The sequence below is a fragment of the Corapipo altera genome, unplaced genomic scaffold, assembly GCF_003945725.1.
Source record: "Corapipo altera isolate COAL_440 unplaced genomic scaffold, ASM394572v1 22b, whole genome shotgun sequence".
Lineage (NCBI taxonomy): Eukaryota > Metazoa > Chordata > Aves > Passeriformes > Pipridae > Corapipo > Corapipo altera.
This window is the reverse complement of record NW_020884876.1, coordinates 24,969,097-24,992,824: the sequence shown is the minus strand read 5'-3', so window position 1 is coordinate 24,992,824 and position 23,728 is coordinate 24,969,097. Positions and strand designations below refer to the sequence as shown.

At 40.3% G+C, this 23,728-nt stretch overlaps 1 protein-coding gene across 2 annotated transcripts; it reads right to left on the bottom strand.

Annotated features, from left to right (window-relative positions):
- Positions 1–330: 330 nt before the first annotated feature.
- UBE2D3 (ubiquitin conjugating enzyme E2 D3) lies at positions 331–23,292 on the bottom strand. 2 transcript variants are annotated; one of them, XM_027635798.1, is made up of 8 exons: positions 21,999–22,088; positions 8,699–8,762; positions 8,583–8,614; positions 6,034–6,111; positions 5,104–5,209; positions 3,738–3,831; positions 3,177–3,226; positions 331–2,136 (listed from the first exon to the last, which is right to left on the bottom strand). In XM_027635798.1, coding segments are annotated over exons 2-7 (360 nt in total). In that variant the 5' UTR covers positions 8,700–8,762; positions 21,999–22,088; the 3' UTR covers positions 331–2,136; position 3,177. The 2 variants fall into 2 exon arrangements, with proteins under 2 accessions (XP_027491599.1, XP_027491598.1); XM_027635797.1 differs by lacking the exons at positions 3,177–3,226; positions 21,999–22,088 and adding an exon at positions 22,845–23,292.
- Positions 23,293–23,728: the final 436 nt, after the last annotated feature.

Genomic DNA, 23,728 nt, shown 5'->3' with positions numbered 1-23,728 from the left:
CACAAATAAGCATCAAATAATTACAATTACAAAAAAGAGGGCAGCACATTTGTAAGCTTAAAAATAACAACTTTTACCTCAGTTATAATTCTACTGGCAGCTGCATTCCAACTTTCCAGCAATATGGAGTAAGCAAAAATCTCTGGTTAGCAGAAATACTGCATGAACGGCAGCTTCATAAGCAAATTCTAGAATGTCTTCTGTGAGGCACGTGCTGCTAAAGAGAGGCCAGGTTTCCAAATTTCAAGCCAACTAGACTTGAAAATAAGTTCACTTTCATAGTTTAGAACCAGAACAAACCATGTCCAAACTACATGTTCAAATTTTTATAAAAATTAAGGTTTAACATTTATTTTACATCTAGCTTTCCACATCCATGTGGGGACAAGGAATCAGAATGTACATAACTATAAGCAGTGCAAAAGTGGTGCCAGTGAGAAGTCACAGATGCACAATAAAGTGATAGTACAAGACTAGAGAAAATTAAGCTATGGATGTTAAGAATGGAGACCAAAAAAATTAAACAAGAAAAAATATGAAGGAAGAGGGCAGGAAAGAGGAGGGTCGGATGTTTAATAATGCCCTTGTTGCTGCGAAGATAAACTAATGGCACAAGACAATGTTTCTTGTAGAACAAAAATCCAATAGCAATGAGTCTTTATTCACGTTTAGTCACCTGACATGAAGAAAGTGTCTGTTGCATTAAAATAGTCATCAATGTAAATGGCAGCATGGCTGAACAAGTCTTTTTCAATGGTAACGAACATCCCACATAGTAAAGTCACTTCAACACAGCCTCATGACAATTCCCACATCAAAACAGTACTTTATTTTATAATTTTTTTTGCCTCATCATTACTCCCACATTAAGATCTTTCAGTTGTCAAGTGTACAAGGTGAAGGAAAAGGTTCTCAGTCAGCAAACGCGGGTGCATCAGGAAGTATCTCCACGATACACCACTTCAGATCTGCTGGGTCCCAAGTCCATCCGTGAACGCTGGGCTCCCAGCACCAAGTGTAGCACACTACTACGGCTACACTGCTATGTTAGCTTATTAATTCTGCATACATCAGGCCGAGCAATGTGTCAACCTGCAACAGACTGAGCATTAGAACTGAAAATGGCAAAAGATTCACTCTATTGAACTTTACATCATTATTTGATGTTAAACAATGAGGCAAATGCCAACAGTATATACAAAAACCAGCTTTGCTTTTACAAAAGATTTTGTTTCCCATATTGATTAATCCAGGCAGCTAACTCATTGGTTTATGCAACTTTATTGAAGAAAATAAATCAATTACTAGTAGAGCTATTAGTTGATCACTCATCCATTGACAACTTGCATCATTTATTCAGTGCTATATTAAACAGTGTTTTGGAAGACAGATTAACTAATAGCTCCAAGCCTCCTAACAAAATTTAAATGAATTACAAAAATGTTCTTAAACCCTATTTTGGAATACAAGGGATGTTTGACTTCCAATTTCCATTCTCTGTAAAACAAGAACTGGTCATTCCTTTATTGACATGCATAAGATACATCACATTTTCTGTTCTGCTGATGCTATAGATTCAGTACCAATTCTCCAGACACATCAGTTATGAGCAAAAGTAAATAATAAAACCTCAGTTCTCTAACACTGGAAGGTTTGGAACAAGATGGATGTTGCTACAGCAATGTTACTTCTTTGATGGGAGAAAACTGAACATCCATCTCCCCTCCCCCCTTCAGGTGATATCTTCAGTATCTGTTAGAGCAGTGAGGAATGTTTGTTTTTAATCTCATAACCAAGTTAGAATGAAGACATTGGCCACATAATACACATGCTCCATTAAAAAAAAATTCTGAATCTTGGGCAATTGTTCTTGTGTAACTACTTTACAGATTCTAAAAGCAGTTATTGTCCAAAGCTGGAAGAACTAAAGTCTTCTCAGATGAGCATGTGCATGAATGGAAGGAGGTAAACAAAAAAATAAAAAAGATGAGGTCTGATAGGGGAGCAGCCGGATAAGAAAATCAAAAAAGGAACAGTAATTTAAAGTTTATTCCAGCTATAATGCAGGTTATTCTGACTTTAAGGTAGCATCACATGGCATACTTCTGAGTCCATTCCCGAGATATTCTGTTGTACCTGCAAACAAAAACAGGAAGTGAATTAATGTCAGCATGAAAATAAAAATTTCCTAACCAGTTTATGATTAAGTATAACTTTATCCCTATCTCCCTATTCTCTTTACACTACAAGAACTCTCTTTCCGTACTAAGATATACCTGAACTGAAAAAAACTGAACAATTCCTTCTGTAGACAAATTAGGATATTCTCTAATTTATAGGAAAAACTTGAAATTCATGACAAGCAAATTTGCCAGAAGTCTGTTGTGAGAAAATGACTGAGGAAGGAATAAACACTATCTGGGATGGGAGATGCAAAGGGAGGATTTTGTTTAAATATTGCTCTTAGGTAAGATTACACTGTATCACATGCTGTAAGTAAAGATTATTTGGTTAATAATATCATTGGATACAGAACATCAAATTTCCCATTTTAAAGAAAAACAACACTAAACATTTCTTCACACTTAATACTCTCTTTCCACACAAATACATTGCTCAAACAATTTTTAAAGGACATTAAAAGACTATTTGAAGTACACTACTTCCACAGGAACTGAACTGACAATTAGTTTTCACTTAACTCCATGCTTGTCAGTAAGAAGTTAATTTTCAACTATACAGGCAGAACATAATCCCCATATGTTTTCCTACTTTATATGTGGAAGACAGACACTGCTGTATAAAAAAAGTTGAAATTTGGATTGTCTAAATTCACCAATGTCTCTTCATGAGGTCTCGCTACATGCATCACTTTGAACCAAATTCTGACAAAATCTGGGTAAATACTTACCAGAACAAGTTGACAAGCTGGCTCAGAACTCAGTAATTATTTCATACTAACTTTTCTTTTGGGGCCATGCAAGAGCAGTAGTTGTGAGAAATAGTGACTAGCCACTATATTACACACTAATCACAGATCAAGCTGTTAAATTTCCAGGTTCAGTAACTGGTGCATCCATTATCTGTTAGTTAATCCAGTGCTTAGAGCATGCAGCACCCAAGTGCTGACAAATTTCCATTTTGTCAAATGCACCATAATGTGCAGATATTCTTACCCTACAGCATAGCGTATTTCTCTGTCCACTCTCTTGCTAACCTATTGTACCTAATTGGACAAATGTATTTAGCATTAATATATATATGAAAAAACCAAACCAATAATTCTATCTGTGCAAAATGTTAAAAGTACCTCAGGAAAATAAAGTTGTTGCAACACAGATAGGAAAAAAAGTTCTGCAGCCTGTTTTCAAGGGTAGCAGCAAAACTGTAGGCCAAGCTGCTGCCAAATGAAAGCACCAAAACAACACAGCTATCTTTTCTTCATTATAAAGATCTAACTATACTCTATTTATGTGCAGTAAGCAAAAAAAATGGGCAATATATATTGAAAAATACTTCCCCACGTGAGAAAAAGATAGCCTCCTTGACCCACAACTTCAAAGCTGCTCAGCTCCTCTGTTTTTAAATTATGCACTACCAAGAACAGTCACTTCTCTGACACACAAGTCCCCTCCATCTCGGATTTTCACAAAAGGCTCACTAAACACAACTGCTGTCTGACAATGCACTCTTACAAAGTCTGTTAAAGTACTAGTCTTGTGCAACTCTGTACTTACTTGTCTCTGTCTGTTTTATAGATACGTGCAATCTCTGGCACTAGTGGGTCATCTGGATTTGGATCACATAACAGTGAACAAATGGATAAGAGAACTGCAAAAAAAAAAAAAGCATTCTCAATAGCAAAACAGGAGCAACAATCTCAAACAATGGAACACAGATCTTTACATGAGCACAATGTCAGCACAGGAGAGAACCTAAGAGGTATTTTCCTGATAAACAGCCAAATATATCTGTAACTTGTTTTAAGTAAAAAGCCCAGAATAAATTAAAAGTTTGTAAGAACTATTTGTTTCCTGTTTCCCAACAGTTACAGCTGTCAGTGAGCACATGAGAACAGCACTGTTGTCCCCTGCACTATGATGTAACACAGCAGCCAACAAAAGCACATTATGTACTCTGATGACCAGCATATCCATGGTTTTCATCACTAACACTACAAAATCTTCAAATTTAAATTTATTTTTTTTCTAAATCAGACTGACTTCTTTATCTGTTGCATGTAAGGTAACAACACCCTGGTCTACACTGATGAAACTACATGTATGTTGTGAGGAAAAAAAAAAAAAAAGTAACACTGTTGTAGGCAACTATGAGGACTTCATTTCCTATTCTCACAGCAGTTTTAAAGGAAAACAGTGAAGCATTAAAATATAGGGAATCCACATTCAAATCACAAACTGACTCCTTGGACAGACAGGATTTACAAGTTCTATAGACAAAAGGGCACTGATGGATCTTTTGAAGCCATAGAGACTAGTGGCTTTGAGGCAAAACAATTTGATCATCATGAAAGTATTTGAGAATTATCTGTTATTTACTACAGTAAAATGAGGAAAGCTAAAAATCTTCTATTGCAACACAACATCAATTTATCCTGAAGTAGGATCAGAAAGCTTTGTTCATGATGTAATACAATGCCAGTGCACAGTGGCAGAAAGCAACATATATCAAAACCAGTTTTATTCATCTACCACAGATATGCCAAGATAACTCTGCATGTTATTCTAGACATTCAAAAAATATGCAAATTTCATTATTAAAAACTGACTTTAATTTAATCTTTAATTTAATATGCACGTGTGTATCTACATGGACAGCTGCAAACAAGCAGTTTCTCAGCCTTAGCTCGAATACACCACTACAGGCCTATTTCAATCCAAATGCTGGCAAAGTCCCCTGGGACCAATGAAACAAACTCTGCTAATACTGAAGCAAGTGGCCAGACAAGGTCTTAAACAGCCGTGTAGCAGAAGGTGTTAGAAAAAAACAGATATCCACTAAAAATGCAGTAAGGCACCATTATCAAACTAAAAGCACAGTATTCAGTACAAGTTGTAATCATTTCTCGTTCAGGAAAGTTACCTTTAGAAATAGTTAAAGCAGGAGACCACTGTGATCTGAGAATATCAAGACAAATGCTGCCATTACTGTTAATATTTGGATGATAGATTCTTGTTGTAAATGCAACCTGCAACACAAACAAAAAAAAAAAAGTGTTTTGGTCTACGATGACAGTGATGGCATCCTTTCTTCTCAGTAAAGCTTTTAGTCAATTCAATTTACTCTAAAAGAAAAGGATCAAGCAGTTAAACTGCACGAAATTCAGGGAAATGCACCCAAGCCACAATCTCTCAGTCTCCCATTACCAGGCACCATTTCAAACAGAGAGAGGGCAAGTACAAGGCTGTGTTTTAATCACAGCTGCCTGCATGATGAAGACACTCAACAGAAGTGCCTGAACTACAGTGCTGTCACACAGCTAAGGAACTTCAAGTACTTCAGTCACATTTTCATATTGACTGAAAATTGGAAGACAAAGGTAGCAGCTGATAAAGCTACCAAAAAAAGAGCATATTTTGCAATTACTGCCAAATTCTAACAGATAACCTCTTTGCTGATTTGAGGCACTCAGCAAGTTAATCCCTACCCACAGTGTCACATTCCTACAGGCCAATCCAAACAACTACACTAATACTTGACAGTCACCTCAGTGAGAACTCTATTATAGTAACACTGCTAATGAGTTTTCCTATCAGTTAAGAAAACCAGAAATAACCCCAGATATCATTCCATGACATTCCAAATTCATACACATGGATTTGCTCATAAAGTACATGCTAACACACCCATTCTTGTGGTAGTCAGAATGGGACCCAGCCATCTAATGTACTGTAAGAATGTGTGAAAAGAAGTGAGAACTGGACAATATTACAACACCTAGACTGACAATTTCTGTCCTGTACTCAGTTCTTTAAAAAGCACTAATTTCACAAATTAGAAAGCAATACCTACCTTAGGTGGTTTGAATGGGTAGTCTGTAGGAAAGTGAATTGTCAAGAAGAATACGCCACCCTGATATGGACTGTCGTTCTGTCAAAGCAAACAAATAATTCTCCTATTATCATCTTTACGACTAAATACCACTGAAGATCTTTTTTTTAAATAAATAAAAGGAGAGGAAATTTGTTTAAACAACTGAAATGTTTAATTCACCAGTACAAGAGAGATACAATTAAAATTCAATTACTACTTCCTAAGGTAAGCGATACAGAATATATACAGATCACTTTCTGTATGGACCTCTCCAAGCTAGTGCTTCATAAAAAACAGTTTCTCTGACAATCCACTCAAGATTACTTGGCAAAAGCATTCAAATGCTTCTGAGGTAACTCCAAAAAGTAATGTTAACAGAGTTCATCAGATTCAAAATCCTCCAGTTCTGTGTTTGGAGCTTATTTGTTATGACAATCCAGGTTTAGAGTGGCCATGGACTCCCATTCCCTCTTTACGTTCTGTCCTCAGCTTAGGCATTGCTCAGCCCTTCAGAAAACCTCTGAATACACACCTAACTCCTTGTTCCTTAGAAAAAAGAAAACAAAGACCCCAACAAAAAGAAAAACCAACAAAAAACCCCCATCACCCTACCAGCACAACCAAACAGACAAAAAAAAAAAAAAAGAAGATTCAAGTGAATTCTTCCTCCCTTTCTGTTTTAGAAATTCACTCTAATGTGGTATGGAATAGTATTTTACATTTCCTTTGTCCAAGGAAACAATTATGAGGATAATTCATTCAGGTGTCAACTATCAGCAGTAAAGCAACATGTGGAAGTAAAAAAGATGACAGTAAAACTACAACTAAATTTCTGAAATAGAGCTAACAATTTTATTCTTTAACCTGAAGACTACTATGCTTTTAATTCTGAATTCAGGGCTAGGGAAAATGAATTTGAAACATACACAGTACACTTCTGCATTATTTGTAAACTGAATTCTCATATTAATTGCAAAACATTTCACCAATGTAAGGAAATAACTACATCTTACTTAAATACCAGAAAATGACAATCTGCAACGCAAAACAAGGGATTCAAACCTGCCAACAAGGTTATAACCCATATCCAATCTCTGATGAAAATCTAGTGATCAAGATATAACCTCTTGTACTTGGTTAATAGATACCATGTGAGGCCTTGAGGAACCAAAACAACAACCCTTTTACTGCACATATTCTGGGGATACATTTTAGCAAATACAGAAGCTCCTCTTAGAATGTGTTAAACCAACGCAAGCTCTCTTACACCTATCCAAGAAAATCAGAGCCTGCAGAGGTGGAAGACCAGATGATTGGTTCTACAATCCTTGTTGGTTATTAAAGACAACACCACAGGAACACAAAAACTACTAACACCACATTTCTGTCAGGATATTGCTTGATCTGGAAACAGGAACACCGACCACCTGACACCACAAAAACCACATGGGGAAAAAAGGAGTTGTACATTATTAAACCAGAATGGGAAACTAAAAATAATAATCTCAATTTAAATTCAACCAATGTTTAATACCTCATGACCATGCAGACACCAGTCACACAGATTCATCATACCCAGTACAGTTCAAAACACTCCCTGCCATTTAAGCACAAATATAGCCATTGAACAATTCTGTCTCTTTGAGGTACCTAGTTACAATCAATGAGGACCAGGTACTTTGGGATGAAGAGATATTTTTCCAACCAGGTGAATGAACCTCTAATAAGCACATTTTCCATTGTGGTCTCCTAATAACACACTTGTAGCCATAAAGTCAGGGCCATTCAGTATCACTGATATTTAATTCCTACTTTGTAGCCTCACCAGAAGCATCATATTGTGGCTGCAGGTCTACTGGAATCCGCTATTTGTCTTCGCAAGTTACACAAGGTTTTGTTTTTTCAATACAGATAACCAGCCCTGAGAACTCCAGATGTCAAGTGTTTCCATGTTATGTTTTCATTAAAGGCAAACGTTTTGCTTCCTTAATGAGGAAAAAACCACATTCAGGTTTCAGATGCTTATTGAACATGTAAAAAAGAATTTTTTCCTCCAGTCATAACTAAACCCTCACATTTCAGTGATATTTTCCCCTTCTATCCTTCAAGTATCCCAGATCTCAGCATATGACACCAGACCAAATAAGGACTCCTTGCTCTAAGATCCACACAAAAACATCCCAACTAATTCCTGACATTAGGAACAGCTCCTAGTAAAGTCCATATTAGATTCAAACTTCGGAAAAAGTTAAATGCAACCAAAGTTTCTAGATATTAAGTGATAGTATATCTAACATTGCTCTAGAAATCATCTCAGCTGAAATATGTCCTCATAAAACACTGCAGCAACAAATTAATTAATTTTTTTCCCCTCCCTCATTTTCTGCTACTGTAAGAAACACTTCTAGAACTGAAGTCAGATAAGGAGAGGTTTAAAAAAAAAAAAAAAGTAAATCAACGCCCCCCCAGTTTTTTTCTCAATAAGAACTACTCACTTAATATTACTTCACAAGAATTAGAATACTTACAGGTCCCATAATTGTGGCTTGCCAATGAAACACTACAAAAGAAAAACTCCGCATTATTATCTATGCATGATATGCTTTGAGTTAGCAGAGCAAAACAGAAATCTTAAATTACTTACTGTCATCTCCAACGGGACCTGCTGAACACTGTGCTGGAGGATCACGGGCTAAGTCACTAAGTTCCTTTAGGAAGAAAACAAACAAAAAAACCATACTGTTCAGAGCAGAAACATGAACAGAGTAATTTTCACTTCATGTCTAGCAAAAACCTTTAACAGTTTTTCCATGTACAGACACAGGGGAATGTGCAATTAACAACTATTAGAACCACTAGATCAGTATAAAAAATGTCTTTATAAAAGACAACAAGCACAAAATCCAGCTATGAAGGTGAACAGCTACAATGACTGTACTTTTCCAAGTACTACCATAAAGACATTCCTGCTGAAGAAAGGAGAACAGGACACAAATCCTGAAGCAGGCAAAGTTTAACCACTTTCTGACCAAAATTTCCAAGGACTCAGTCTTAGCTAGAGAAGCCTGAAGTGGAAGGAGAGAAAGCTATTGATGAGTTTTGATGAGTTTTCATGAAACAGAAAACACTATGTATGTAACATCTGACATTAAAACTCAGAACAGAAAGAAAAACCCCCACTGACAAAGTTTCACTTTAACCACTACCTCCAGCAGGGATCTGTTACACAGATTAGAACAGACAGGAAAATTCAAGAGGCTGACAAGTGCTGGAATCAGGAAAAATAACTGTATTTTTTATTTTAAACTTCACATTTAAGGCAATTATGCCTTTAAAATTCAAAATAACTGTGTAGAAACAGTTCCCTCCCCCATTCCAGAGAGAATGAAAACAGAAACTTCAGATGGAGGATTCCTTGTGTAGCACCAATACTGCTGTGACGAATCAAAGAAGCTCTGCCTTAATTTTAATGCTCCACAAGTCATTTGTTAGGACAGGGTGTTTTAAAACTAAATTTACATTTTCAGTTAAAGCAAGTAACAGCTACCTTCTTTCTTCCTTGCTCTCCTTTGAATCTAAAAATGGCTTCAAGAGCCTCTAAAAATCTGCATTTGTCAAGGTATCTAGAAGTCATAGGAAAAGGTAAAACCTTCATCCCATCTTCCATATCTTAACAGTACCACACCAGTTTTTTTTCCTGCAAGTCTTTAAAGTCATTAAAACAAAAACTTTGTCAGACATTAAAGAAGCCCAGGCACACCTATTATACTGGAAATACATGCAGATTTGGACTGGACAGCTAACTTTTGTCTGGGAAGATCCTAACGTGTATCCTTTATGTTTCACAAATTCTGTACTTTACATTAAAAAAAACCCAAACCCAAAACCAACTAAAAAACCCCAAACAACAAAACCACCCCACACCAATCCCCTTCCCCCAAAACACCAAGAAAATTTAGGCGCAGGTTTCCCCTTCCTACATGTGTGAATTCTGATGAACTTCCCAAGTAACAAGACTTCGGTTTTGCACTGGAATCAGACTTGTTTTACAAAATGAGACTGTATCAGTTTTGATAAGCAACGGCACAATGAAATTAATATTACAGCTCATTTCACTGCTGCTGTTACTTAAAGCGTGGGCAACAGCTCTTTCCACATCATCACAGTAAACACACTTAGAATACGTTTCTCTACACTCTCCAGTTACTACTGAGGGTCCCTGCAATAGACTTATTTCTATGAAATATCACTCATTAGGTCCATATGTAAAAGAAGTTTCAGATGGAAAGCTTCTAAGAATGATCAATCATTTCAAAAATCTGAGAGGAAAAAGGATATCATGTTCCTTAAAGTAAGCTATAGCAATGAAATAAGGAGATAGACACAAATATTATTTTCATGTAGTTGTATAGTTACTACTGCATTCTTTGATTTAATCCTGCAAGAACATTTAGATCCTGTTGGTTTTTTTACTATCACACAGACTAAGAACTATGAAAAGGCTCTTCATGCAGTTTATGAAAATTAGGAAATTGAGGTAGCATGAAGACAAGGATGAGAGAAGATCAGTATAAAGTGGACTGTCGGAGGTATGTTCATTAGACTAGAGAGCTCTTCAAAAGGTACTATCATCTTCAGAGAAACAAGAACTCAGTACTCAAGATAAAAATAGATATTTTAACACAGCAGGAGAATTAGAGTATGTCAGTAATTCAACTAGGAAAAGTAAAGATAAGTAGCATTACAAATATAAGACAAATTTGTTAAGTCCCAGTGAAAAGTTTGTGCAAAAAAACCTTTGGTTGTACTAAAAATAATTTAAAAGCTGAAACAAACGAGTTTGAATATTCCAGACTCTAGTAATTTCAAAATATATATCTATACAGAATTACTGCTTTTAACTACTTGAACTGTTCCAGATAACAAACAAGTAGCGACCTTCATTAACGAAAGGACTAAAGTTTGCCTGGCCCAAAACGCTTCAGCAAAAAAAAAACAAAAAAAACAAACCACCTAATTGTGCTAATCAAAGCAGTTCAATATACAGATAATTTTAGGAGCACATGATACACCACCTAGCATTTCACCCACAGGGCAAGAAATTCGCCCACTAAATTTGGAAAGGAAAAAAGGCTGAGGTAGCACACTCTTGTATTTGCTTCTCTTGGGTACTATGGTCAGAGGAGTAAAGTTTGTAGCAGAGCTGTTTGCTTCAGCAGAGTGTGAAAGGCTGTGGAAGAACTTGGGCAAACATGAAGCAAACCCTGGCTCACAGTAACACCAGACCTACTTCGCCTCTCTGTTAAGTGAGAGACACTTCACATCTACACACAGAGGGGAGGCTTTTTGTCACAAGGGAGAAGAAAGTTCTCTCTTAGTAACTTTAAAAAGCACCTCCTTCTGAAAGCTACAACTCTGCTAAATCCAACAGGCAAACTGGAATAACTGGAAACTAAACAAGCAGAGGCATGTGGGCTGTGATATTTGGAGTGCAGTTGAAGCATTTTGTTGAAGGAAAAGGAGGAGCTTTTTTTTTTTTAAAGCTTCCCACTTAGTATAAATACAAACCTACTTTTCTTCTCATCAATCAGTGGCAACGATTCTATAACAAAAAAATATTTAATCTGAAAAACAGATCTGACACCAAAACTAAGCTTCATCATTTCCATGAGCCGATATAAAAACACAATTTTAAAGAAATTACCTCATAACTGTTGCCCTCTTTTACCCATTTCTCACCAAGAAGGTAAAGACCACATTAAGTTTAATTTTACAAAGTAGAGTTTAATTAGTATTTTAGAATTTAAAAATGTTCCCAAGCATTGTTCTGTAGCATTTCTAGATATAAGAACTTTCTGTTTTTCATATTTCTTCTACTGCCATACCTACTTCTCCAACTTTGCTTCTTTTCATTCACATGGTATCAGTAGTGCTTTCCCTTTACAAAGAGGTATTAAGCTACATCCCAAACCTTCTTAAAAATCCCCAAAGTAGAACCCACATTTTCCTGGAGTCAGTTGTTACAGTTTTTCACTTTTTAGGTGATTTAAAAAAAAAAATAAAGAAAACTCCCAAGAAGTAAATGTGAAACATGGGGACAATAACCCAAATTTGGTACGGAGTGACATGCTGTTGCCTATCGGAAAGGATTAGTCTTGAATTACAACCATGACTAGTAGTCTCTGTCACTGCCAGAGGTTTCCGGTATAGCTCCAGCAAGTCACCATTTCTGTGTCCCAGTTTCCAAATATAAAGTTGCAATAGCTCCTACTTCTCCACCAGGATGATCAGTCACTCAGCATTTTACAGCTTTAAACACTGTTTAAGGAGTAAGTGTCAACGCTACTGTTAGAGGACAACAGCAACGTAACAGACAAGAAGCAATACATGTACAGTTTTCTAACAGGGTTTTGGAAAACAGAGATAACTAGAAATATGGCAACAGTACCTGCCACTGCAACAGTTAGATCTGCTTTAAAATAAATTCAGCACCATTGCCTTCTGCCAGTTTCACCTAAAGTTTCTAGCAAGATGCAGTTTCATTGGTGAAATAGCCCCATTCTTAATCTCCTCTCTTCTCTTTCACTGTATATTAGAAAGCTAGTAAAAACCCAAATCAGTACTTTCAAAAACATACTTATAAAGGCTAACTAATCTGCTTGTTTTGCAGAAATATAATTGTATATAACATAGAAAAACATGGTTTATGCTTCAAGTGATGATTCAAAACATTGACATGTGAGTACGAATGCAGGACTATGATTCTATTATAAACCACAAGTGTCTTTTTTGACAGAAAAGCTGCTAAAAAGACCCTCAAACAATAATTTAAAGAACAATAAGGGATATCTCATCCAAATATCCAGGTGCATGACAACAAAAGTTTTCAGGTCTCAGCAAATTCTGTAAGAAACGACAGCCAGGTGCCTACCGAGCTGCCTTCCTGCCATTAGCAAATAGACCAACATCTGTGCTGGCTTCTTTTCTTCCCATTTGTCAGAATTCATACTGTCTGTGGCACTACTACTACATGTTTCTAGTTTAAGCCAGAATAGCCAGGCCTTAATTTTAAAGGTACTAGCAACTAACTAAATACAGGGTGGCAGAAGATCACTCCCACCAGTGACTGAAGATTGTCCTCCACGAGCTTAAACTCAGTTACATTTAACATTGGTTTGTAGAGATTTAATATTGGTTTGTAACACAACTACTTGTAAAAATCATATATTGCAGCTTTCTGGTTTGTAGTTGAGAAAGCATATTGGAAAAAATGGAGTTAACTTGCTTTAATTTTCCAGACAATAACTTGTTCTACCTTGGAGGGCCATGAAAGGTGATATGCAGTTAAATTAGAAATTAAAAAAAAACAACAAAAGAAAACAAAGAAAAAACAAATCACAACAAACAAAAGAGAACAACAAACAAACAAACTAAAGAGAAAAAAGAACACTTAGGCCAATTAAAAAAAATCAACCTTTATTAACTTGACTGCTTGTCTCATGTTGTATCAAACAGGATATTTCAAACTCTAAGCATCCCAAAATTCATCACTGCATTAGTTTTACTCATTAGCTCACAGCTGAAAACAGCTTTAAAAAAGAAGGAAGGATTGGAAGCAGCTATAAAGGGAGGGGAAGAACACTTAAGCCTGTTTGAAGATTAAGGAGTGTCAAGCAGCAAAGAACTACTGCCTCATCCCACACACCTGCATTTGAAACGTTTGTTTCAGCATGGAAATTAATTACCCCTGGAAGCAGAAAATAACATTTTGAAAGGACACTGAATGTGGATTTCTAAGCAGAATAAGAAAGCAGTGGTATAATACACATCACAAAACAAATGATACCAGCAGAAAATTATCAGTTTCAAACAAGCTGGCCTTTTAGCTAACAATAAATAGATAAATCCAGTGTGTAATGACAGTGCATAGATACAGAAAGATGTAGGTTTCTGTCATTTAAAAAAGACATTAGAGCAACTATGCAGAGGAAGCACATGAAGGGGAGTCACAGAAAATAGCGAGGATCAAAGAGCACAGAAAAGTTTTTTAAGAAACCCAAAACACAACCAGTAATGTAACAGTTGTGATTCTCCCTATTTTGGTCATTCTGCTTCTATTTTTCATGGTTCTCCTTTCAGCCCTTAGTACTGAATTTTTCAGGCTACACTCTGCATATTGTTTGTACAATGTCTAGCAGCAATATCATAATGGTATAATGGAAGACAAACATAGAAATAACTCATTTTTTAAGCCTTGCACTCAAGGAAGGAAATGCCAGACTGCTGCATAACTGTAATTAAAGTAACTTTGTGTACTTGGACTGTGATACAAACTACTCAGGTGACCACCTACTATCTTTTCAAAGAACCCACCTTCCAGTACACAAGCCCTTTGTGAATGAGAGTATTGTCTACAGCTCTTCTCCTCTGTTCTGAGATTTGGAAGGGGTACAATACAGGTAATGGCTTTCAGCAGATTTCAGAGTTACTGCAACTAAAACGGCTCTCTGTTTATTCCAGTGTTTTGCAGAGTAGTGGACAGATCCAACTGGAAAAGGAGCTGAGTTACAGACCTTGCTTTCCTGGTCCCTCGTTAAAGGCATTCAGAATAAAGTTAGAAAAAAGGTGGCAACTACACATCTGTAGTTGTGCTTTGAATTCAAAAGTATCGTTTCTTTCCCCCAAAATCAAAAACACAGCAGTTGTCTTACTCAAGATGAAGAAAATCTGCTTTACACACAAATTCTGAGGTATTATAACAATTACCTGAAAACAGAGCTTATTAAAACACTCCTGTGCTCACTGTAGAATGAGGGCTGTGTACACCGACTAAAGTACATTGAAGGGAGAAGTGTGAAGTGAAGCACTGGTTAACTACCTAGCCACTCAATGACAGCTGGTTATTTTAATTTTGGCATTCCCAAGTTTTTGAATATTGGACCCTGAAACTTAGCATTCTTTTTACTTGGGACTTTTTTCCTGCAAGAACCACGCTGATCTTTGGTTCTGTAACCCAGGACTACAATACAGCCCTCAGAGAGGAGGGTAACCAGTGTAAACAGGCTACAAGAGAAGCAGCAAGAGGCACCAAGATAAATGAAACAGAATGGCTGGGAATCAAAGGGACAATCCACACAAATGTAAACTGATGCAGTTGGAAAGAAGTTTATATTCAACATAATGCACTCAGGAATGTGATTTTGGCATTGTGCTAGACAATTTCCCATAAATGCTAGCTTAAGTACTTGTTAGGTGCAGGTGTTTGGCAGTATTTCCCGAGAGCCTCCCAACGTGCTGCCCTGCAGCTTGTTGAGGGCACAGTGACACACAGCAGAACCTCAGCCACCAGCATTTGACACACCAACCAGAAGCTGCACCTGGTACGTGCCCTGCTCTGGACTCAGTGTGACAGGAGCCTCCTCCCAAACCTTGCCAAGACTACACAATGACTTTGGAGAGTGGCAGAGTACAGGACAGGTTTTTGCAGAAATGACAAGCAGTCTCAATGGAGCACATAACCTCAGTAGGCCTGCATCTTCTGAATAAAGGTACAAGGATTCTCCATGTTCTCAAGGAAATGTACAGAAAGGAAAACTATGTAACACAAAGTAATCAAATTAATATTCTAATAAGTAACACCATGTCTTTAACCAGCATAGTGAATTCACTGTTCAAAAGCAGTTTATTATTCTGAAATTTAATTATTTAACCTAATGAACTCTGAAAATCAGCTCTCCTTTTTAAAAGCTGTCTTGACAGTCCACGTTTTGTATGAATCCAAAGATGCAGGTGAAAGCTACTGCCATATACCACAGGGGGTATATTCTGTGAACACAAGTGTGTGGGAATGATTACACTAGCTTACCTACAGTGTACAACTACCCTATCACATCAAGCTATTTGTGTAACTACCCTTCAAAACTGTTCTGTGTTTTTAACAGCTAAGTCACAGAGATGCAAAACTAAGGGCTTGTCTATAGGATTAGGTACAGTTACACACAAAATCAGCTCACACCAAGACAACAGGGTAGAAAAAAACCAAAAAAAAACCACACCAAAACACAGTTGCTCTTACAGTTGAGTTCTACCTCAGTTATCCAGAGAATAATGATGTCCAGAAGGGTCTTAAAGTTTAAAAAAAAAAAAAAAGGGGGGGAAATGTTTTTTGAAAAAGTTTTTTAAAAAAGTTTAAAAACATCTTTATCAACAGACTGCATCCTGAAGTAGGGGGTCATTGCTCAGCTGGCAAATTGTCATTCAGAAGATCCCTCTATATTATTCAAGGCAAGAAGAAACTAAAACTAAGTCTAAAAGGAAAAACAAAGTTTGCATTTATCTCATTTAAGAGAATTTTTTGGCATTATTACTCAAATAGGCCAACACAGGTTGGGAAATACTGTCCTAAAGCGAGGCACTTGTACGTATTAAAAACTTAGAAGAGCTCACAGAAATGATGAGCACCTGGCCAACCTAACTCCAGGTTACAGAGAAGCTCACTATAAAGTTAACTGAGCACTTAATACAATCCTCGTGCCTTCCCAACAGGAAGACCTAAAGCACTTTAGCATCTGCACCGAGTTCAGCTTGCAACTCTGGCGTCCAGATGCTTGTGGAAAGGATTAAACATTGGACGCCTCCTTTTTTTTTACTGGGCCGTAACATTTGCAAAGCAGCCTGCAATCCTCCCAACTTGCCTTCTTAAGACCAGAATAAAAAACAATCACAATTACAGTGAGAAAAACTGCAGGAGATCTTGAAGATGTCTAGCATAGCACACTTCTCAAATGGACGAGGTTCAGAACAAAGGCTTCCTTTAAACAAAAATTTAATACTGAAATTTACTGTTGGTAAGAAGGCTCTGAATGATGTTTAAACAAAATAAAAAAATCTCCCCTACCTATTTAACTTTCAGCCCTGAATCCTGCAATGCTCTGTTTGGCTCATTTTTCAGTATTAAACCTTGTGTACATCCAAGTGTTTTACAAAGAGCTGCCAAAGGCATAAACACCAACTTAAACTTGTGAATATAATTTTAACTAATTTTTTTTGCAAGGCTTCCCCAACACAACTACTGCATTTAATGCATCATATCAGTGCCCCATAAAAAGCCCAATGAAGAGAACTTGGTTTTTTTTTTAAAAAAAAGGCACCTGCATTTGCCATTTAGAGTTTGAGGCATTAAATTTAGATTCCAGAAGTTTATAAAACTTTTCAGCATGTGCAACTCAACACAGTTTAAGACTCTCTTCTGATAAAACCAACTTTTAAAACATTTAAAAATGCACTACTGACTGCAGTAATATATACATTCACACTGCTGCTTTCATTTCTTACCCTATTTTTCTTTCCTGCATATTATACCACCAGGTTATTACATCAAATCAACCACAGGAGAAAATGCATTTCTCTAACTCAGCCTTTCCAATGTAAGCTACAGCATCTTAGCCTAAAACCATCAACAAAAGTCAGCTTATACTGAGAGATCAGATCTAATGCTGAAGTGCAAGTTCCCATCTGCCAGCTTTGATGCATAGGGGAGGGACCTATATGAGAACACAGAGCAGACAATTAAAGTGGCAAAACCTTCATATTTGCAACAGAAAGATTTAACAGAGATGACGTATCAATGCCCTAATCTGAATTACACAAAAGCTCAACCTTTCCCACTCCTCCTTACCAGCTGTCACTTGACATCTCAGAGAAGGTTAAGAACCTCCATCCTCTCACAGGACAGTTCAACCCAGTGGATGCAGAGAACACATCCATGGGTAGGGGATAACACCAGGCTGGAGGTGGCCTCCACAAGGAACAGAGATGCCTTTGGCAAGAGGCAGTTTACTGCTCAGGATCCAACAGCTGCTGCTTACAGCTGTTTACATCCTTCCCTGCTCCTTCACCCATTAATGTGTGAGCACAGAAAAGGCCTCAGAGGTGGTTACAGGCTGGGCGGGCGGCTGAAGGGAGCTCATTCTGTGGAGTTCTACATCAGCTCTTCTGTACAAGGAACTCACACAAGGAATAATAGCAAAAGGACTAGCTTACTTTCAAACCCACATCTCTAAAACCTGGAATGATCATGAAGATCATAAAGGTTGGACCACTTTTTTACTCTATACATTATCCCACCTAAATCCTTAATATACGGGAGAATGCTTTTTAAGGTATGCAGGAAGTACCCATCTCATGGAATACTGATCTCTGAAGTTCTCTAAATTACTTAAGTGAGATAACAATCCCCATTCTCCTCCCACTCCAATGCACACATTTAAAGATCTGTGCTGACTGGGAACTTGTTTCACCAGCACCATGTTCATTTAACAGGAGAAATCTTTTAAGTTATCACAGTCTAAACTTTCTAACTAAGGCAGCATCACTTTTCCTCTCTCACAAAAAAAAGACCAGTTCTTAAAACACACCCAGTTCCTTAATAATAAGTGCTGGACTTCAGTATAGAGTAGCAATCCTACCCAGTTAAGAAACGTTATTTCCATTTTCATTATTTGATTCCATAGTATAAATGTTACTTCTGACTATTTGGATAAGCTAAATCTTAAACAAAATTTAAGTGATGACAGCTTTCATCTGATAGTAAATAATTTTATTCTGATTTTTAAAAAACACTTCAATCCTAGAGGTTCCCAAACTCCATTACTGCAATATGATTTAAAAATCAACCTCCTGCCTTCTGCAACAGTTGCACTGAAGTGACTACCTGAGGCAGGGCTTAGTCTAGCCCCGGGTATTCACAATAGTTAAGGTGACATAACTACACTAAAAAGGTAACTCAATACATAGAGAGAGCATTCACAAAGGTTTAAAGCATTTCAACTAAGCTTACATTAACTGAATTTCATTAGCTAGCTAATCTTAACTTTCTGAGGCCGTAAACACACAAACCCAGACTTATTTCTAAATATTTAAATATTTTGAAAAAGCACAGCAAACTAAATCCAAGACTGCCTGCAAAAGTAAAGTGTTGTGGGTTTCCTCTAGAGAAGAACAATTTATTCAAACAGCTTCACCTAGCTATTTTTTTTTAATTTCATACTAAGTTCAAAAGGAAAAAAGTAGTAGCATAAAAAAAAAGTAATAAGCAGGCTTCATAATGCTTCAACTGAATCACCTTTGGTTAAACTAATGCAGATTTCCATGCAGTCCTCATTGATACATACTACATCCAATCTCTGAAAAATATTGTGGATATCTCCAGGGTTAGCAGCATTTCTTACTATAAGCATCTGGAGAAGAGCAGTTAAAGTTGCAATTAATTATACATCTAGGAATAGTGCTGGAGGCTATAGCCTTGAGGAAAATAGTTATTCAGCCTCCTCCACTGTCAATGGAAGCCTTCTATCTGTACTTAAGTAGCAATAAATGGTTTCGTCCTTTCAGCCTTTAGCTTCCAGGATGCCAACTCCACTTAAGATTTTCTAATAAATTATTCCAACATTATGATGCTGGCTTGTGCTATGCTTAATCAAATAGCCATAAAACACAGCAGGCACAAGCTTTCTTAAAGATTTCACAGACAAGACATTTCATGCATACATCTCCTGTATTAATTCTATTTTTAGCCTATCAAGATCACCACTTAGGCCACTTAGATTTACCTCACGTTAATGGATGTGTACAGCAGTGATAAAGTGGATGTGCATCAATGATGTAACATAGCCAAGTTTCCTCAGCGTTACACATTCCTGATTCCCTACTCCTACATATATGCTTCCCTATTACCGGATCATCATCATGGGAAGCGGAAGTGCCAAAATGCTGCAGCAATTACAGGATGTGTGTTCAGCAGGTACCATCAACACTTCAGACCAAGGCAATGTGCCACAGCATGTACCAAGCATTTACATACAGGCTCATAAATCAACACGAATTTCTTGACAATTTGCGGAAAAAAAATCTGGGGAACAATTTCATCCTCAATAAAGCAAACACCTAAATATACAGGTTCACATTATTCCGGGGTAGAAGAACTTGCTTGCCACAACAAAACAACTGCCACTCTTGTGCAAAGCAAGCCATATCAATGAAAGAGTTCTGCCAACTGAATGCAGGCTACCCTCAGAGCAGATGGCACAGATGCCATGATGAGCTCCAGCATAACAATAACCTTTCTGGGAATGGCTATGTACCTGTCAACTACTTCAGTTTGGAGAGCGCTTTACAAAGGGTGTTCCAGAAGTGGATAACCCAATACAGAGCACATAAATACTCATGTGCTTTCATTTTCAAGTCATAAGCAGAATTTGCCAGTTATGTCTTAAGTAGCAATTGTTGTACCCTGAATGTGTAACAGACTTCAGATTAAATCTACACACGTTAACAGAATTGGAAAGTCTGGTTTACCCAATATAATAACAAATGTTATTCTCCTTTACATGTCAAGTCCACAAAGAGGGAATCAGTCAAACAGACTGAAAATATCTTCACTGGTGCATTCGGGATGTCATCTGTTGCAGAAGACAATGAATTCTAGTCCTGACAAGTAATACCACAAGACAAACTAAATCAGTTCTGTGTGATTACAAGGTTTTGAGGTCCTGGTCTCTCTTTAGCCTGTTCTCATCTACTGCCAACAACATACTACACGGAAGCAGAGAGTTCCAAGGTCTGATCTGTGACCTTACAACAGGATGACAGCAGATCCCAGCTTACCAGTGACAGCATGCCATTCTCTCTGGCTTTGCTGGTTGACAAGATTAAAAGGACATCCACAACCATTCTGCTACAAAACTGGCCCTGTTATTTTTTGATTTCAGCCTCAATTCCAGTAAATGGTCGTACTGGAAATCAGTACTGGAAAGAAAGCAACTTGCAAACAATGGTTTCGGTCTAGCAAAACATCAATTTCCAGGTTGGCAAATACAAAATCAAAACAGCAAACTCTATGTGAATTTGGAAATGCATCTTGTAGCACGGCATGATGCAATTAATTAAAAATAGCATCTTCAAAAGAACAAAACAAACAAGAAGAAAAAGGTATAAAGAAAAACCCTAACCCAATCATCTCCCCACTCCTAAACTCTTGCACTGGGTAAAGGAAGAACCTTGTTACTACACAGTGCCACAGAACGTAAGGACCAATACAGGACAAGAGACTGCACACAACAGGCCAAAACCTTGCAGTCAAAGAGGTGACTTACTGGTTCAAGAGTCATGCTGAATCGTTTTCAGGTTCTGACCACCAGATTACTACGTAAGTGGGGGTTTGCCTTGGTTTACATTTGACAGGAAATTCTTACCTGCAGCGCCTGAACGTGTTTCATAAGCATGAGCTGATGACAAAGCATACCAGGGAGTATTCTAGCTGTGTTTCAACTCAAGTGATATCATCCGCTAATACAGGGGAACAAGTTCTGATGGCAGATTCAAAAGGAATTGTTTTGAAATTCTTGTCAGAGCACAGCCGTATTTCAAATACAATCCATTCAGTTTGCTATCCGGAATGGATTTAAAATTTTCAAAGACAACGGAACTATCGATTCACTAAAAAAAATTATAAAATCCCTCATATTGACTGAAATATGCCTACAAGCACTGCGTTTAATTACAGCGAGACTAAAAGGCGGCATGAAGTTTATACACTGTCTACAAAAGGTGTTTTGTGCACCGAGTTAACCGGTTTCAGGACACACTGACTTTCTGCCATCTTGGCAGGCTACGAGATGACCAAGAAACTCCTCTGAGCTCTTGAAACACGTAAACGCTCCACGTAGCTCGCGTAGGAAGGAGCACAGACCCACAGCGACTTCCCGGTAACGCCGCTGCACTCCCATCGCGTTTTGCCATTACGTCCCAGCAATTCTCAAACCTACCGAGAAAACCTAAGGCTGCCCAAGCGCAACCTCACGCCGGGAGTCTTCTCACCCTGGGAGAGGTTTAATAAAAAAAAAAAACAACCAACAACAACAAAAACCCCAACAAACTTTCATCACCTCGGCATTTTTTCCGAGTTAGCCGCCGCGAAGTTGCTCCACCCGGCTTCGATTGTGCAACTGGGGGAGGCGGCGGCGGCGCGCAGCGCGCTCCCGCCGGGCGCGGGGGGAACCGATCCCCGGGCGGCCGATGGATTCCCCGGGCGGCCGATGGATTCCCCGGGCGGCGGAAACGGGCGACGGCGGAGCGAGGGCGGCACCGCGGCGGCCACTCCGACTGTCCGCGCCGCGTTACTGCGGAACGCGAGGGAACCCGGAAAGGGCCCGGGCCAGGCGGACCCGCCGCCATCTTACAATGCGGGAGAGAAGTTGCACGGAGGAAGGGAGAGCCCGGCCGAGGGGCCGCTGCCCGCCCCGGGCAGCGCCGCCACCGCGCCGAGAACCCCCGGCACACACGGACCAGAGCCATCCGGGCTGCCCGGCGGCCGAGGGGCAGCGGCGGCGACACCGGGCCGGCTCCGGGCTGCGCTGACATCCGAGCGGCCCCGGGACCTGCCGCTCCCCGCCGCGGCCCCGGCTCCCCGACCCACGCCCTCAGGAGGGGGCCGGGGCCGAGCTCCGAGCTCCTGGGCCCAGCTCCACGGAGAGCGGCCTCGTCGTCCCGGCCGGGCCGCGGCCCCGCCGGAAGGAGCCGCCGCTTCCCGGCCTCCCGCCTCCGCCTTCTCCCCCAGCCCCGCGGTCGTGCCCGTCTCCTCCCGGGGCGGGGGGGGGGGGGGCGGGGGGGGAAGGGAAAAGAAAAGCAACCAAACAAAAAAAAAAAAAAAAAAAGGGCGAAGCAGGGCGGGGGGGAGGGGGGAAGGGAAACGCGGGGCCGGCGAAGGAGGAGGAGCCGCGGCGTCCACTCACCTTGTTGATGCGTTTCAGCGCCATTGTGTGTGTGAGAGTGCCGGGCCCGTCTGCGCGCCGCGGTGACTCCGCGCTCCGCTCGGGGGGCCGGGAGGGAGGAGGAGGAGGAGGAGGAGGAGGAAGAGGAGGAGGAGGAGGGGGAGGAAGGCGGAGAGGGGGGAGGGGGCAGCCGCGCTTCTCCTTCCTCCGGAAACAGCCGGGGGGCGCCCGCCCGACCAGCCGCCCGGAGTCCTGCCTGCCTGCGGGCAGCGGGGCCGTCAGGCTGCCGCGAGAGCGCTCCGCCCGCCGCCGCCGCCGCCCGTTACTGCCGTGAGGGGGTGTGAGGTGCGGGAGAGCCGAAAGGCGCCGCCCGCCCGGGAGAGAGAGAGACAGAGGGCGAGAGAGCCCCGCGCTGCCGCCACCGCCGCTGGCCAGGCCCGGACGCCGCGGGGGGGGGCGGGAGGCGGGGCCGATGGGCGAGGCCGGGCCGGACACGCCGTCGCCAACGGCTCTGGGGGCGGGGCTTCGGCGGCGAAGAGGCGGGGCCAGGGGCGGAGGGGCGGGGCGGGTGAAGGAAGGTTCTGGGGCCGCCCGCGGGCGCCACCGTCTCGGTGCCGCGAGCGGCTCCCTCCGCCTGGGGCTCCGCGGGGCCGTGGCCGGAGTGGGGTCGTGGCTGCTCCCGGGGGCTCCGCGGCGAGCGCGCCCCGCCCGTTCTCCGTGAAATGGCGGCGGCGGCCGGATCTAAATGGGCCCGCTGACGCGGCGGTGCGGTGTTCCTCCGCGCGTCAGCTGTCTGTCAGCGCCGCCGGCATGTCACCGGGAGGGATCGTCCCCCCAGGAGCGAGGTTCGGGCGTCCTCCCGCCTGGAAAGCACCAGCGCTCCCACGGCCCGGCCGCCGCGGGAG

What these genes read in the sequence shown, in the direction of transcription:
- UBE2D3 (XM_027635797.1), bottom strand. Translation starts at nt 22,868, where the DNA reads ATGGCGCTGAAACGCATCAACAAG. An exon ending in CGCTGAAACGCATCAACAAG is followed by an intron (nt 8,763 to 22,844) that starts GTGAGTGGACGC and finishes TTCTTCCTAAAG; the next exon opens with GAACTTAGTGACTTAGCCCG. An exon ending in ACCCATTCAAACCACCTAAG is followed by an intron (nt 5,210 to 6,033) that starts GTAGGTATTGCT and finishes TTTGTGTTGCAG; the next exon opens with GTTGCATTTACAACAAGAAT.